General features: G+C 43.4%; 1 protein-coding gene across 1 annotated transcript in view; it reads left to right on the top strand.

The window, feature by feature from the left end:
• DNAJC8 (DnaJ heat shock protein family (Hsp40) member C8) overlaps nt 1-15,618 on the top strand; it is a 41,365-nt gene continuing 25,747 nt past the window's right edge. Inside the window, exons 1-2 of the mRNA XM_064363556.1 lie at nt 1-112; nt 3,232-3,333. Coding sequence (XP_064219626.1) covers nt 35-112; nt 3,232-3,333 — 180 coding nt within the window. The 5' untranslated portion in view covers nt 1-34. The remainder of the gene's footprint in view (nt 113-3,231; nt 3,334-15,618) is intronic.

The following is a 15,618-nucleotide window of genomic DNA, read 5'->3' as shown; positions in this document are numbered from 1 at the left end:
GCGCAGAAGGGTCACGTGGTGACTGGCCTGGGAAATGGCGGCTTCAGGAGAGAGCGGGACTTCGGGCGGCGGAGGCAGCACAGAGGAAGCATTTATGACCTTCTACAGTGAGGTGAACACAGAGTGAGGAGTGGTGGCACCGGGGTGACCTCTCTCGGGCCTACTTTCCCAGTGGACAAAGGCAGTGGCCGCCTGGCCTGGACCGTTGGGCTATTCCTCCAGTCCAATCTTCGGGGTGGAGGGGGTCTAGGGGTGTGTGAGCGTCTCCCGCTGATAGCTGCTGGGAGATGCCAGCGGCAACGAAAGAGGGGCTGGTGTTCGACCTATCGATGGAGGAGGCGAGTGTGTCCAACGTAGTGCGGGCGCGCGGGCAGACTGCCCCAAGTCCGCGGAGTCGGGGACTGTCAGAGGCTGGGCCCTTCCTGAGAGTGACTTAGCCTTCTTGGCCCCCAAGACGTTTCTTAGTCCTCTATAAGGAGTTGTTTTCGTGGTTATTTATGCCATTCACGAACGCCAGGCAGTGTGTATCATGCCAGTTAGGCATATTACCCCCATTTTACAGGTGACGAACCTGAGGTTTAGGGAGGTGAAATAGTTTGGGGCCTTACAGTAGGTTACAGCCTGGTGGTATGTTAGGACAGCAGTGGGCTTGGTCTGAGCCTCCTTTACTATCGCATATCCAGCGCCTAGTGTGTCGTGGATGCTCGGTAAATATTTGTTGAGTGAATGAATGAATAAATGAAATAAAAGCATGGCATTTGGAATCAGAATCTCAGATTAAATTCTTGCAAGGGGCTGGGCACAGTGGCTCACGTCTGTATTCCCAGCACTTTGGGAAACCCACGTGGGAGGAATCCAGAAGTTTGAGGCCGCGTCGAGCTATGATCGGACCACTGCATTCCATTCTTGGCGGTAGGGTGAGACCGTGTCTCTTTAAAAAGAAAGAAAAAGGCTAGAAAAAAAATTCTTGGAAGGCAGTTAACCTGACTGAACTGAGATTGAATTCTTACAAGACATTAATTTTGCAGATATTCATGTTCCACATCTGTAAAAGCGAGAGAGTTAATTTTATTTTATTTTATTTATTTTGAGCCAGGGTCTCACTCTTGCCCAGGCTGCAATGCACAACCTCTGCCTCCTGGGCTCAAGTGATTCTCCCACTTCAGCCTCCCCAGTAGCTGGGACTACAAGTCTGTGCCACCATGCGAGGCTGATTTTTTTTTTTTTTTTTTTGTAGCAACAGGGTCTTGCTGTGTTGCCCAGGCTGGTCTTGAACTCTTGGGCTCAAGAATTTCTCCCGCCTTGACCTCCCAAAGTGTTGGATTTACAAGTGTTAGCCACCGTGCTTGACCAGAGAGTTAATTTTAAAATAAGCGTTTTCATGAGTACTAAAGGAGTTAATGTATAAGAAAGCATTTCATAAAAATAAAATAAAGCGGAAGCGTCTTTCTCAGGGTTAAACAAGACAGAGATGGGACCTCTGTAGGTTGGCGTGGGTTTGAGGAATAGGCTTGCCCCCCAGCAGGCTGTGAGCTATTCAGGGGTAAGGACCATATCACATTCATCTTTTATTTCTTGCATTTGTAACAGTGCTTGTTACATAGTAGTTTCTCCAAAGTATTACATTTAGGTTTAGACACCTGGTAGGTGCTGCCTGTAGTCTCAGCTGCTCAGTAGGCTGAGGCGGGAGGATCCTTTGAGCCCAGGAGGTGGAGGTTACAGTGAGCCATGATCACCCAGCTCTGTGACCCAGGCTGCCACTGCACGCCAGCTTGGGTGACAGAGCAAGACCCCATCTCAAAAAAACCAAACAAAAAACCCAAATACTAACCTTTGTTTGTTTGAATTGTATGGGAAAAAGTATCTAAGGAAGGATGCTTCAGTCATTTTTTAGAAAAATAGAGATAGGGTCTTGCCATGTTGCTTATGTTGGTCTTGAACTCCTGAGCTTAAATGATCCTCCTGCCTCAGACTCCCAAAGTGCTGGGATTACAGGCATAAGCTACCACATTGGCCTCATTCATTTAGCTGATGTTTATTGAACATCTGAAGTATACTAGCTTGCTATTTAGGTGTTGGGGATACGGTAGAGAACAAGAGAGAAAAATCCTGTTTTCATAGAGCTTGCATTCTGTAGAGCAGGTTAAACCCTAACAAACAGATATCCTATATGGTGTCAGGTAGTGATAAGTAAATCTAAGAAAGAGGATAGAGAGTATGAAGGAAACGAGTGAAGAGGGAAGATGCCTAGAAGGAATGACTTTTTATGTTAATGAAATTCTTTCCAACCTTGTTTTGGCCATAGGAATAAAGATGGTATATAGCATACCAGAGATTCATTCCAACTAGCATTCCAACTCTGACAGTGACACCAAGAATGTTTTCTGGGGACTGCCTGGTGCTTGTTCTCCCTGGCATTGTCTTCAGGTCAGGGATTTTTCTTTTTTCTTTCTTTCCTTGTTTTTAAATTAAAAATAGAGGTGGGGTTTCGCCATGTTGCCCAGGGTTGTCTCCAACTCCTGAGCTCAAGCAATCCACCTACCTCAGTCTCCCAAAACACTGGGATTATGGGTGACAGTCATTGCGCCTGGCCCAGTCTGGGATTTTTCTAACTGTATTAGAGTTAGGTGGTGGAGTTATTTGTTCCCTCCTATCACAGTTTTAAATGTTGCTTGTAGTTTATGTCTTACTGTGATTGTAGTTTTCCTTTTTTTGCTCTTTAATTTTTTTCTTTATTTTTTTCCCCACAGATAAATCTCTTATTTTTTTTTTCTTAAAGTTGAAAGTTGTAAATGAAGTGTAACCACATACAAGTACATCTTCCATCATTAGAATGGAAGTTCTTTAAAGGCTGTGACTTATTTATCTTTGAATCCTTTTGATGCCTGCTGTGGGGTCAAACTGTTGGAGTTAAAATTCTGGCTTACAAGTTGGTTAATTGGGAATAAGTTACCTTCTCTAAGCCTCAGTATTCTTGTCTGTGAAATGGGTATAATGGCAGTATTTACCACATAGGGTTGTTGAGATTAATAAATACGTGTAAGGTTTTTATGTTAAAATTCAACAAATGGTAGTTTTAATTATTTCTCAAAGCATTTAGCAAAATGTCTTGCACATGCTAAACATACAAATAAATGTTTGTTGAACATGTCAGTAAATATTGTGTTAAGATAAACAATTCAGTTTATTACTGAAATCTATTAATGAAGTTTTTAATCCTCATAATTTTAGGTGAAACAAATAGAGAAGAGAGACTCGGTTCTAACATCCAAAAATCAGATTGAAAGACTGACCCGTCCTGGTTCCTCTTACTTCAATTTGAACCCATTTGAGGTAAGCTGATTGATGTTACTAGGGCCTCTGTAATGGGGGAGATTTGTATAGCTGCAGGTGTACCTACATCAGAATACATTCTTAATTTATATCATAGTTAGGATTGAGAAAAATGGTGGAGTAAAGTGATGGAATCTGTACAGTACAGTATTGAGTATTCCTTATCCAAAATGCTTGGGACCAGAAGTTTTTTGGATTTTGATTTTTTTTGGAATTTTGGAATATATACATTCTACTTACTTACTGGTTGAAGCATCCCAAATTAGAAAATTCACAATGTCAATGAGCATTTTATTTGAGCATCAATTGACTCTCAAAAAGTTTCAGATTTTGAAGCATTTTGGATTTTGGATTTTTGGGTTAGGGATATGAAACCTGTATGTAAATTGTCTTTAAACGTGGGTGGTTTTACTGAGCAGAGCTGGTGAGGCAGCAAGTTAAGGAAAGTGAGAGGGTCACATATTCTCCATCATCTTTTAGCAACCAAAATATACGAGGATTTAATTTCAGATGTGAAAGAGTGGCTAGCTCTGATCAATTTAGGATTCTTGATTTAGACTACTTGTTAAAATTTTTCTGTTTCACTGTAATAAAATAATGCCAAAAACCCAACAACAACAAAACAAAGATCACAAGATTTTAGATAAGTGAATATACTTTTTGATTTTAATTTTATAACTTTAAACTTTTCCTGACTATAAAGGTAAGTCATATTTGTTATAAATATACAGAAAACAAGAATAATCATGTATAATCCCACCTAAGAGAAATAGCCACTAGTGTTTACACTCAAACTGTTTTGCTTAAAAACATGGAGCATCATATACTTAATGCTTCTGCTGCTTCTTTTTATTTATTTATTTTTTTTGAGACGGAGCCTCCCTCTGTTGCCAGGCTGGAGTGCAATGTCGCAATAGCGGTGCGTTGCAACCTCCGCCTCCCGGGTTCAAGTGATTCTCCTGCCTCATCCTCCTAAGTAGCTGGGACTACAGGCGTGCACCACCAGGGCAGCTAATTTTTTGTATTTTAGTAGAGACAGGGTTTCACCATGTTGACCAGGATGGTCTCTATCTCCTGATCTTGTGGTCCGCCAACCTTGCCCTCCCAAAGTGCTGGGATTACAAGCATGAGCCACTGCGCCTCGCTTTCTTTTTTCTTTAAAAAAAGAAAAACAAGATGTGGCCTCATTATGTTGCCCAAGCTGGCTTAGACCTCATGGGCTTAAGTGATCTCCCTGACCTGCTCAGCCTTTGGAGTAGCTGGGACTCCAGGCATATGGCACTATGCCTGGCTCAGCTTAATGCAATTTTATTTTATTTTATTTTTTTGAGACAGGGTCTCACGTCACCCAGGCTGAAGTACAGCGGTGTGATCATGGCTTACTGCACTCTTGAACTCCTGGGCTTAAATTATCTGCCCACCTTGGGCCAAAGTGCTAGGATTACAGGCATTTGGCACCATGTCTAGCTTCAATGCTGTTTTAAATTTTTTTTTTTTTTTAATATTTTTATTATTCACCTGGGTACAGGTGGGCTAAGGCTGAAAAGGGCGTTAGCCAATGCTTTTTTTTTTTTTTTGAGATGGCGCCTCACTCTGTTACCCAGGCTGGAGTATGGTGGCACAATCTCAGCTCACTGCAACCTCTGTCTCCCAGGTTCACACAATTCTCCTGCTTCAGCCTCCTGAGTAGCTGGAATTACAGGTGTGTGCCACCATGCCTGACGAATTTTTTTTTTTTTTTTTAGATGGAGATTCACTCTTGTTGCCCAGGCAAGAGTACAATATCATGATCTCGGCTCATTGCAACCTCCACCTCCTGGGTACAAGAGATTCTCCTACCTCAGTCTCCCAAGTAGCTGGGATTACAGTTGCCCATTGCCACACTCGGCTAATTTTTTGTATTTTTAGTAGAGATGGGGTTTCACCATGTTGACCAGGCTGGTCTCGAATTCCTGACCTCGTGATTCTTCCACCTCGGCGTACCAAAGTGCTGGGATTACCGGCATGAGCCCAGCCTAATTTTTGTAGTTTTAGTAGAGATGGGGTTTCACCATGTTGGCCAGGCTGGTCTAGAACTCCTGACCTCAAATGATATGCTTGCTTCAGCCTCCCAAAGTGCTGGGATTACAGGGACGAGCCACTGTGCCTGGCCTTAATCCTATATCGTTAATGAAAATATGTTTATGTAACATTTTAAATGTGCTTGGTAAATTTAAAAGTTAGAACAATTTTTTTATTTTGAGACAGAGTCTCACTCTGTTGCCCAGCAGATGGAGTGCAGTGGCATGTTTTTGGCTCACTGCAACCTCCACCTCCCAGATTCAAGCGATTCTCATGCTTCAACCTCCCGAATAGCTGGGACTACAGATGCGTGCCACCACGCCTGGCTGATTTTTTGTATATATATATATATATATATATATTTTTTTTTTATTGAGACGGAGTTTCGCTCTTGTTACCCAGGCTGGAGTGCAATGGCGTGATCTCGGCTCACCGCAACCTCCGCCTCCTGGGTTCAGGCAATTCTCCTGCCTCAGCCTCCCGAGTAGCTGGGATTACAGGCACGCGCCACCATGCCCAGCTAATTTTTTTGTATTTTTAGTAGAGACGGGGTTTCACCATGTTGACCAGGATGGTCTCGATTTCTTGACCTCGTGATCCACCCGCTTCGGCCTCCCAAAGTGCTGGGATTACAGGCGTGAGCCACCGCACCTGGCCGATTTTTTGTATATTTTTATTAGAAATGGGGTTTTGCCGTATTGTCCAGGCTAGTCTTGAACTCCCGAGCTCAGGCAGTCCACCTGCCTCAGCCTCCCAAAGTGCTAGGACTATAGACGTGAGCCATTGTGCCCAGCCAAAAAAAAAATTTTGACAGCTAAAAAAAAAAAAAGAAAAAAATTTTTTTTGCAATTTTTTTTTTTTTGGTATCCTCTCTGCCCACCTTTTTTGCAATTCTTGACAAAATGTTAAAATCTTTAATCATAAATGAACTCTTCAGAAATCAGTACAAAGAGACTAACATTACATGAGAAGTGGAAATAAAAGTAACAGGAAAATGGAATAGCACAAATGAGTTATAAGGGTATATGAAGATGTTATAGTTAATACTAATAGTTGAGAAAGCAATTTCATTATAAATTACATTATCATTGCTTACAAATATTGTTAGCTAATGTTTGTACAGCTTTAGGAAATGAAGAAATACTGGGGAAACTTAACTCTTGTCATGAGGAGTTTACTCAAAAACGGATATTTTTGCATAAACTTGGCCCCATCAGTTCCACACCATAGGAATCACTCCAACAAAGTAGTTGGATACACTCACATATACATACATGCTTACTACATAGAAAACGTGTAAGTAATATATCATCCCCAAGAAACTACTTATTTATTAAATGGTTTTTTTTTTTTTTGAGACGGAGTTTCACTCTTGTTACCCAAGCTGGAGTTCAATGGCGCGATCTCGGCTCACCACAACCTCCGCCTCCTGGGTTCAGGCAATTCTCCTGCCTCAGCCTCCTGAGTAGCTGGGATTACAGGCACGCGCCACCACGCCCAGCTAATTTTTTTTTTTTTGTATTAGTAGAGACGGGGTTTCACCATGTTGACCAGGATGGTCTCGATCTCTTGACCTCGTGATCCACCCGCCTTGGCCTCCCAAAGTGCTGGGATTACAGGCTTGAGCCACCGCGCCCGGCCTTAAATGGTTTATAAAATAATAGACTGGGGGCAAAAAAAAAAAAATAATTCTATATAATTTATTTAATCATTTCTTTCTTTTTTGTTTTTTGAGACAGTTTTGCTCTTGTTGCCCAGGCTGGAGTGTAGTGGTGCAATCTCAGCGCACTGCAACCTCTGCCTCCTGGGTTCAAGTGATTCTCCTGCCTCAGCCTCCCGAGTAGTGGGATTACAGGCTCATGGCACCACACCGAGCTAATTTTTGTATTTTAAGTAGAGATGGGGGTTTTTCCATGTTGGTCAGGCTGGTCTCGAACTCCCAACCTCAGGTGAGCCACCCATCTCAGCCTCCAAAAGTCCTGGGATTACAGGCATAAGCCACTGCACCCAGCCTTTTTTTTTTTTTTTTTTTTAAAGACAGTCTCGCTCTCTGTTGCTAGACTGGAGTGTTGTGGCACGATCTCAGCTCACTGCAACCTCAGACTTTCTGGTTCAAGCAATTCTGCCTCAGCCTCCCGAGTAGCTGGGATTACAGCCAGGTGCCACCATGCCCAGCTAATTTTTGTATTATTTTGGTAGAGATGGGGTTTCACCGTGTTGACCAGGATGGTCTCAAGCTCCTGAGCTCGTGAGCCGCCCACCTCAGCCTCCCAAAGTGCTGGGATTACAGGCGTGAGCCACTTAAGCCTAGCCCCCCCTACTTTGGGAGGCCAAGGTGGGAGGGTCAGTTTATGCCAAGAGTTTAAGACCAGCCTGGCTGACATGGCGAAACCCCATCTCTACAAAAATAATACAAAAATTAGCTGGGAGTGGTGGTGCATGCCTGCAATTTCAGCTGCTTGGGAGGCTGAGGCCTGAGAATCGCTTAAACCCCAGAGGCGGAGGTTGCAGTGAGCCAAGATTGTGCTACTGCACTCCAACCTGGGCGACAGAACAAGACTGTCTCAAAAAAAAAAAAAAAAAATTACCATTTAAACCATTTTTAGTTTTACGATTCAGTGGCATTAAAGTACATTCACAGTGTTGTGTAACCATCACCACTGTCCATATTCAGAAATTTTTCATCACCCCAACCAGAAACTGTATCCAGTAAACAGTAACTCCTCCTTTTCTCCCTGACCCCTGGTAACCTCTACTCTCTCTATGAATTTGCCTCTTCTAGGAAACTCATATAAATAGGATCATATAGTATTTGTTATTTTGTGTCTGGCTTATTTCACTTATGGTGATGTTTTCTTTTTTATAAAGAGGAGGTTTCACCATGTTGGTCAGGCTGGTCTTGAACTCCTGACCTCAGGTGATCTGCCCACCTTGGCTTCCAAAGTGCTTGGATTACACGGGTGAGCCACCACGCCCGGCCTATCATGATGTTTTCAAAGTTCATCTATTTTCTGTTTTTTGAAGAGTAATTTTTCAAGAACTTTTTCATTTTGAAACCATCTCAGATTAACAAAGATTTCAAATATAATTATGAAGACTTTTTCTTGAACTCTTTAAGAATAAGTTGTTAATATGATGGTCTGTTACCCTGTAATACTTTAATGTGATTTTTTACAAATATCCTCCCACTGAACCACAATATAAACTATCAAAATCAGGAAATGGATATTGATACATTGTTACTGTGTAATCAGCAGACCCCATTCAGATTTTACTAATTATCCCAAAAAGGTCTTTCTCAGGGCCTCTCTGGATACATCGTTACTATGTATCAGGCCCCATTTGAGGTTACAGTAAGCTATGCAGTGAGCTAAGTGACAGGCCCTGAAAAAGACCTTTTTGGGACAGTTAGTAAAATTTGAATGGGGTCTGTTGATTACATAGTAATAATGTGTCAATGTTCATTTCCTTATTTTGATACATTTGAGACTTGGAGTCTTGCTGTGTGCCCAGGCTGGAGTGCAGAAATCTCCCATGACATTTGGTTGTCGTGTAGTGCCTCTTTAGTCTCCTTCAGTCTGGAATGGCTTCTCACTCTTTCCTTGATTTTATGATCTTGACTCTTGAAGATTACAGGCCAGTTATTTTGTAGAATATGTCTTAATTTGGATTTGTCTGATGTGTCTTCATATTTGATTCAGTTTATGTAACGTCGGCAAGGATACCATAGAAGTCAACTGGGTGCAGTGGCTCACCCTGTAATCCCAGCACTTCGGGAGGCCAAGGTTCGTGTATCACCTGAGGTCAGGAGTTCGATACCATCCCGGCCAACATGGTGAAACCCTGTCTCTACTAAAAATACAAAAGACGTTAGCCTGGTGTTATGGTGCATGCTTGTAATCCCAGCTGCTTGGGAGGCTGAGGCAGAAGAATCGCTTGAACCCAGAAGGCAGAGGTTGCAGTGAGCCAAGATCACGCCACTGCACTCCAACCTGGGCAACAGAAAAAAGAAAAAAAAATAGCACAGAAGTAATGCTACATTCTTCTCTTTGCAACCTGTAAAGTGATAGATACTTTTGATTTATCCCTTTACTAATGATATTTACTAGATCAGCTAATTAAAGCGGCGTCTTTAATAGTACTCTATTTACTAGATCAGTTAATTAAAGAGGTGTCCGCTGGGGTGCGGTGTTTCATGCCTGTAATCCCAGCACTGAAGTGGGCGAATCACTTCAAATCAGGAGCTGGAGACCAGCTTGGTTAACATGATGAAACCCTGTCTCTACTAAAAATACAAAAATTAACTGGGTGTGGTGGTGCGTGCCTGTGGTCCCAGCTACTCGGGAGGCTGAGGCAGGAGAATTGCTTGAACCCGGGAGGCAGAGGTTGCAGTGAGCGGAGATCATGCTGTTGTACTCCAGCCTGGGTGACAAAAAAAGAGATGTCATGAAGTTACTATTTCTCCCCTTTGTAATGAATAAGTATTTTAGGTGGAGGTGCTTTGAAACTGTAAATATCCTGTCCTTATAAAAGTTTTAGATCATTTATTTGCCAGTATGGACTTAGGGTTTCCTATTTTATTCAGTGAGTTGTAATTTTATGTTTATTTTTATGCTCAGATTGTCCCAAGTTTGGCCAGTGGGTTACCTTTCAAGCTATCTCTTGTATCTTTCATATGTCTTCATCATTCTTTGATTACTAGGCTTTTTGTGCTTTTCCTGACCCAGCCTGGAATTAACCATTTCACCAAGCAGCCCTGGTTCCTTTTGGCAAAGAATGATGTATAAAAATCAAGATTTGGATGCCCAGTAGATTCATTGCTACTGGGATATCACAGCTTACAACAAACCCTGTAGTCTGTGTGTGTGTGTGTGTGTGTGTGTGTGTGTGTGTGTACACATATATATTTACACGCAACATCTATTTTCAGTGCAACACTACAGGATTTATTCTAATAGTTAGAAATCTGGCTCCCACTATCTTTCCTTTATTCTTTCTTTTGTAGAGACGAGGTCTCACTGTGTTGCCCGGGTTGATCTCAAACTCTTGGCCACAAGCGAATCTCCTGTCTTAGCTTTCCAAAATACTGAGATTGATTATAGCATTACAGCCAGTGTACCTGGTGCTGGCTCCCACAGAATTTAACATCTATATTTACTTAATTTATCTCTCTGTATGCAACTAACTTCTCATTGCCACTCCTTTCCTCTGAATGCTGTCCTCGCCCCACTGTTCTCTGATAGCAGCACGAGGATGTGTCTATGCAAAAGCCTTTCTCACCACACCTGGGCTCTGAACTCCCATGTCAGGCCACCCTTCCATGTGGGTGTGTTCCTCCATCCTCTCTGGCTTTCTGAGGCTGCCTTCTACCTGCTGAGGGCTCTTTTCACTGCATGGGCTCCAGCATCCCACACTGATCCTCCCTGCTGAGTAGGCATCTTCCCTACCCTGCTCTGGCTTTGACATCCTCTGTCAAGCCTCCATGAACACCTTTCTTCTCTGACTTGGGCTCTGGCTCCATTTTCCAGGTCTCTCCATATTTTTTGAGCTCTGAACCTTGTGTTGGGCTGCCTTTTTAGACTGGGTGCCTTCCTACTCAGACACTCTTCTCTCCATACCCAGGCTTCCATACCCCATGCTTGGCTGCCCTTTGTGAGAATTTCCTTGCTTGGGCTCTCGTGCCCTGTGCCAGGCTACCTTCCCCTGTGGGTACCCTCTGTACCCTGCTTGGTCTCAGACACCCTGTGTTGGGCTGTACTTCTACATGGATGCTTTCCTCATCCCTCTTGAGCTCTGAAATCCAGCACTGGCTGCCCTCTCATGCTGACATTTTTTCCCTACTTAGGTTCTGATGTTCTTGTGCCAGCCTGCCTATCTATGGGGATGCCTTTCTTAACTTGCTTTGTACTCCATCTCAGGCTGTCCTTCTTTGTGGATGCCCTTCTCACCCCATTTGGGCTCCAGCACCCTGTGACTAGCCACCACTCCCTGTGTGGTCACTCCCTTCCTTGTTCCAGGTGGACTCTGATGCTGTGCTCTGGGCCATGTGACTCCCACCCAGAGTAGATGTCTGCTTTGCCTGATCCCACTTAATGGATTTGGATTTATTGCTTTGGAAGGGAAGGAGGAGATAAAAAGTTTGAAGAATATATATATTTTTTTAATTTTTAAAATTATAAAATACACATAAAATTTACCATCTTAACCATGTTTAAATATGTAGTTCATTGGTTTTAAATACACTCATAGTGTTGTCCAACCATTATTATTATCCATTCCCATAACTCTTTTCTTTTTTTTTTTTTTAGCTGATATCCCGTAACTCTTTTCTTTTTTTTTTTTTTGAGACAGAGTCTCGCTCTGTCGCCAGGTGCCAGGCTGGAGTGCGGTGGTGCAATCTCGGCTCACTGCAACCTCTGCCTCCAGGGTTCAAGCGATTCTCCTGCCTCAGCCTCCCAAGTAGCCTCCTGGGACTATAGGCGCATGCCACCATGACCAGCTAATTTTTTGTATTTTAATAGAGACGGGATTTCACTATGTTGGCCACGATGGTCTCGACCTCTTGACCTCGTGATCCACCCGCTTTAGCCTCCCAAAGTGCTGGGATTAAATGCGTGAGCCACCACACCCAGCACTAACTCTTTTCATCTTATAAAACTGAAACTGTATACCCATTAAACAATAATTCCCCATTCCTCCCTCCCCAGCCCGTGGTAACCACCATTCTACTTTTTGTCTCTATGACTTTGACCAAGTATCTCATATAAGAGGAATCATAGTGTTTGTCTTTTATGTGATTGGCTTATTTCATTTAGTACAATGTCTTGAGTTCTTCAATGTTCTAGCATATTGCAGAATTTCCTTCTTTTTAAGACTGAATGGTAATCTGTTATATGGATATACCACATTTTGCTTGTTCATTCATCTGTTGATGGACATCTTAGCTATTGAGAAAAGTGTTGCTATATACATGGGTGTACAAATATTGAAGAGTACTTTTGATATGATTTTGGGGAGGGCATAAGGGAAGATGGTGTGCTGAAGCGATGATAAAGAATTTATGGTATGTTCTAGCCATACTTTAAAATTGAGCATAGGCCAGGCATGATGGCTCACACCTGTAATTCCAACGCTTTGGGAGGCTGAGGTGGGTGGATCACCTGAAGTCAGGAGTTCAAGACCAGCCTGACCAATATGGTGAAACCCTGTCTCTACTAAAATTACAAAAATTAGCCAGGTGTGGTGGTGTGCCCCTATAGTCCCAGCTACTCAGGAGGCGAGGCAGGAAAATCGTTCGAACCCGGGAGGCGGAGGTTGCAGTGAGCTGAGAGCGTGCTATTGCACTCCAGCTTGGGCGACAGAACGAGACTGTCTCAAAAAAAAAAAAATTTTTTTTTTTGAGAAGGGACAGGTTGTTAGGGATAGGATTTTAGTACCCTATTAGTTAATGTGGTTCTGAAAGTGGAACTCATTGCCCTGTAGCCTTTGTTCTCATCGTAGGAAGTATGTTTAAATGTGTGAAGATATGGTGAAGTTGCACAGTCTGAAAGGTGCAAGATTATGTCTGAATGGGCAGTGGGCAGGACTCCATGACTGTTTTTTTTTTTTTTTTTTTTTGGGAGATAGAGTCTCACTCTGTCACCCAGGCTGGAGTGCAGTGGCGCGATCTTGGCTCACTACAACCTCTGCCTCCCGGGTTCAAGTGATTCTCCTGCCTCAGCCTCCCAAGTAGCTGGGATTACAGGCGCCTGCCACCACGCCCAGCTAATTTTTGTACTTTTAGTAGAGATAGGGTTTCACCACATTGGCTAGGCTGGTCTCGAGCTCCTGACCTCATGATCCGCCTGCCTTGGCCTCCCAAAGTGCTGGGATTACAGGTGTGAGCCACCATGCCCGGCAACTGTTCTTTTTTTTTTTTTGAGATGGAGTTTCCCTCTTGTCACCCAGGCTGGAGTGCAGTGGCACAATCTCGGCTCACTGCAACCTCTGCCTCCTGGGTTCAAGCGATTCTCCTGCCTCAGCCTCCTGAGTAACTGGGATTACAGGTGTGTGTCACCACACCCAGCTAATTTTTTTTATTTGTAGTAGAGATGGGGTTTCACTATGTTGGTCAGGCTGGTCTCAAACTCTTGACCTCGTGATCCACCCACCTTGGCCTCCCACAGTGCTGGGATTACAGGTTTGAGCCACCATGCCTGGCCTTTGGACACATTTCTAACTGTTAGCCATTATGCAAGCATCTTTCTTATGTATTTGTCAATTACTCTTAGGTTAAGGGCTCTCCCCAACTTCCTTACTTAAGCTTAGATGAACCTGTGCCCCTGCTCAATTCTGCCCTCTTTGTGTTCTTCTTTTTTTTTTGAGATGGAGTCTCACTCTGTTGCCCAGCCTGGAGTGCAATGGCGCAGTCTTGGCTCACTGCAACCTCTGCCTCCTCAGTTTAAGCGATTCTCCTGCCTTAGCCTCCTGAGTAGCTGGGACTACAGGCACACACCACCACGCCCAGCTAATTTTTGTTTTTTTAGCAGGAGACAGTTTCACCATATTGGCCAGGGTGATCTCGAACTCCTGACCTCGTGATCCGCCCACCTCAGCCTCCCAAAGTGCTGGGATTATAGGTGTGAGCCACTGCGCCCGGCCTCTTCTTTTGATTTAACTTGTAAGGCCCTGTCAGGCAAGCACCATAGACTTTTCCTGTTTGTCTTATTCAGTGCTTTGGAAAGAAAGGTGCTTATCTCACAGGACTCTGGAACTTGCACATCATTAATAGGTCAGAGAGTTCAGGTGTGACCTAAGACTGGCTTCCTGTTTCAAGCAGAAGATCCTAAAGGAGATTGCTGTTACAGTTTGAATTCAGGAATTTATCTGAATGCCACAGTTAAGCATTTTTGTTTCTGTGTGATGATTAATTAGTTCTCTGAGGTTTAAGACTGTATGTTTCTCCCTCCATATCCTCAAGGCCTGAGACACAATAGGAGTTAGAAAAACCTTCCAAGAATCCGAAGAGACTTGTGTGCTTACAGCCGTGTTGGTAATAAGGTGTTTATCATTTTTGTCAGAATTACTTGTTACTTGTTTCTCCCTTATCTACTGGACCTTAAATTCTGTGAGAATAGTAGAGCTGTGGTTAGAATGTGTCCCCCAAGTTCATGTGTTAGAAGCTAATCCCAACAGCTTTGGGAAGTGGGGCCTAATAAGAGGTAGTTAGGTCATGGGGACTCTGCCCTCAACAAATGGATTAATGTCCTCATCTTGGGAGTGGATTAGTTATCTCAAGAATGGACTTGTTATATACATGAATTCAGCCCCTTCTTGTTTGCTATCTCGAAGGCCCTTACCTGATGATGGCCACTCAACCTTGAACTTCCCAGCCTCCAGAAGTATTAGAAATAAAATTATTTTCTTTCTTTTTTCTTTTTTGAGATGGAATCTCGCTCTGTCGCCCAGGCTGGAGTGCAGTGGCCGGCCATCTCGGCTCACTGCAACTTCTGCCTCCTGGGTTCAAGGGGTTCTCCTGCCTCAGCCTTCTGAGTAGCTGGGATTGCAGGTGTGTGCCACCCTGCCCAGCTAAATTTTGTGTTTTTAGTAGAGATGGCATTTCACCATGTTGGTCAGGCTGGTCTTGAACTCCTGACCTTATGATCTGTCCACCTCGGCCTCCCAAAGTGCTGGGGTTACAGGCGTGAGCCACCTTGTCCGGCCATAATTCTTTTCTTTATAAACTGCTCGGTCTATGGTATTCTGTTCTGACAATACAAAACAGACTAAGAAAAGTAGTGAGCACAGTATCTAGCTGTCTTAGAAACTTTTTGTGCTCTAAAAGTTGGTACTTAATGTATAAAGCTGACTTCAAAGAAGAGGAAGAGGAGTTGGATTGGCTTTGCAGGCACTCAGTGAATATTTGCTCTGATGTAACTCTTGGAAAAATAACTTTTGGGGTGTGTGTTTGTATGTGTATGTATGTATATATACTCTCTTCCTTTTTGCCCAGTCATGTGGGAAAGTAAGCTACAGACATTGTTAACACTTAATGCCTAAATACTTTAGCAACTTTAGCATGCATCTCCTCAAAACAAGAACACTTCTGTGACACCACTGTCATGGAAAATAGCATTATAAAATAATAGAAAGGCTGGGCACAGTGGCTCACGCCTGTAATCCTAGCAGTTTGGGAGGCCGAGGTGGGTGGTTTGCCTGAGCTCAGGAGTTTGAGACCACCCTGGC

This window comes from Aotus nancymaae, unplaced genomic scaffold, assembly GCF_030222135.1.
Source record: "Aotus nancymaae isolate 86718 unplaced genomic scaffold, 86718_ANA_hifiasm-v0.15.2.pri h1tg000053l, whole genome shotgun sequence".
Lineage (NCBI taxonomy): Eukaryota > Metazoa > Chordata > Mammalia > Primates > Aotidae > Aotus > Aotus nancymaae.
Note: the sequence above shows the minus strand (reverse complement) of the source record. Positions and strands in the feature narration are given on the sequence as shown.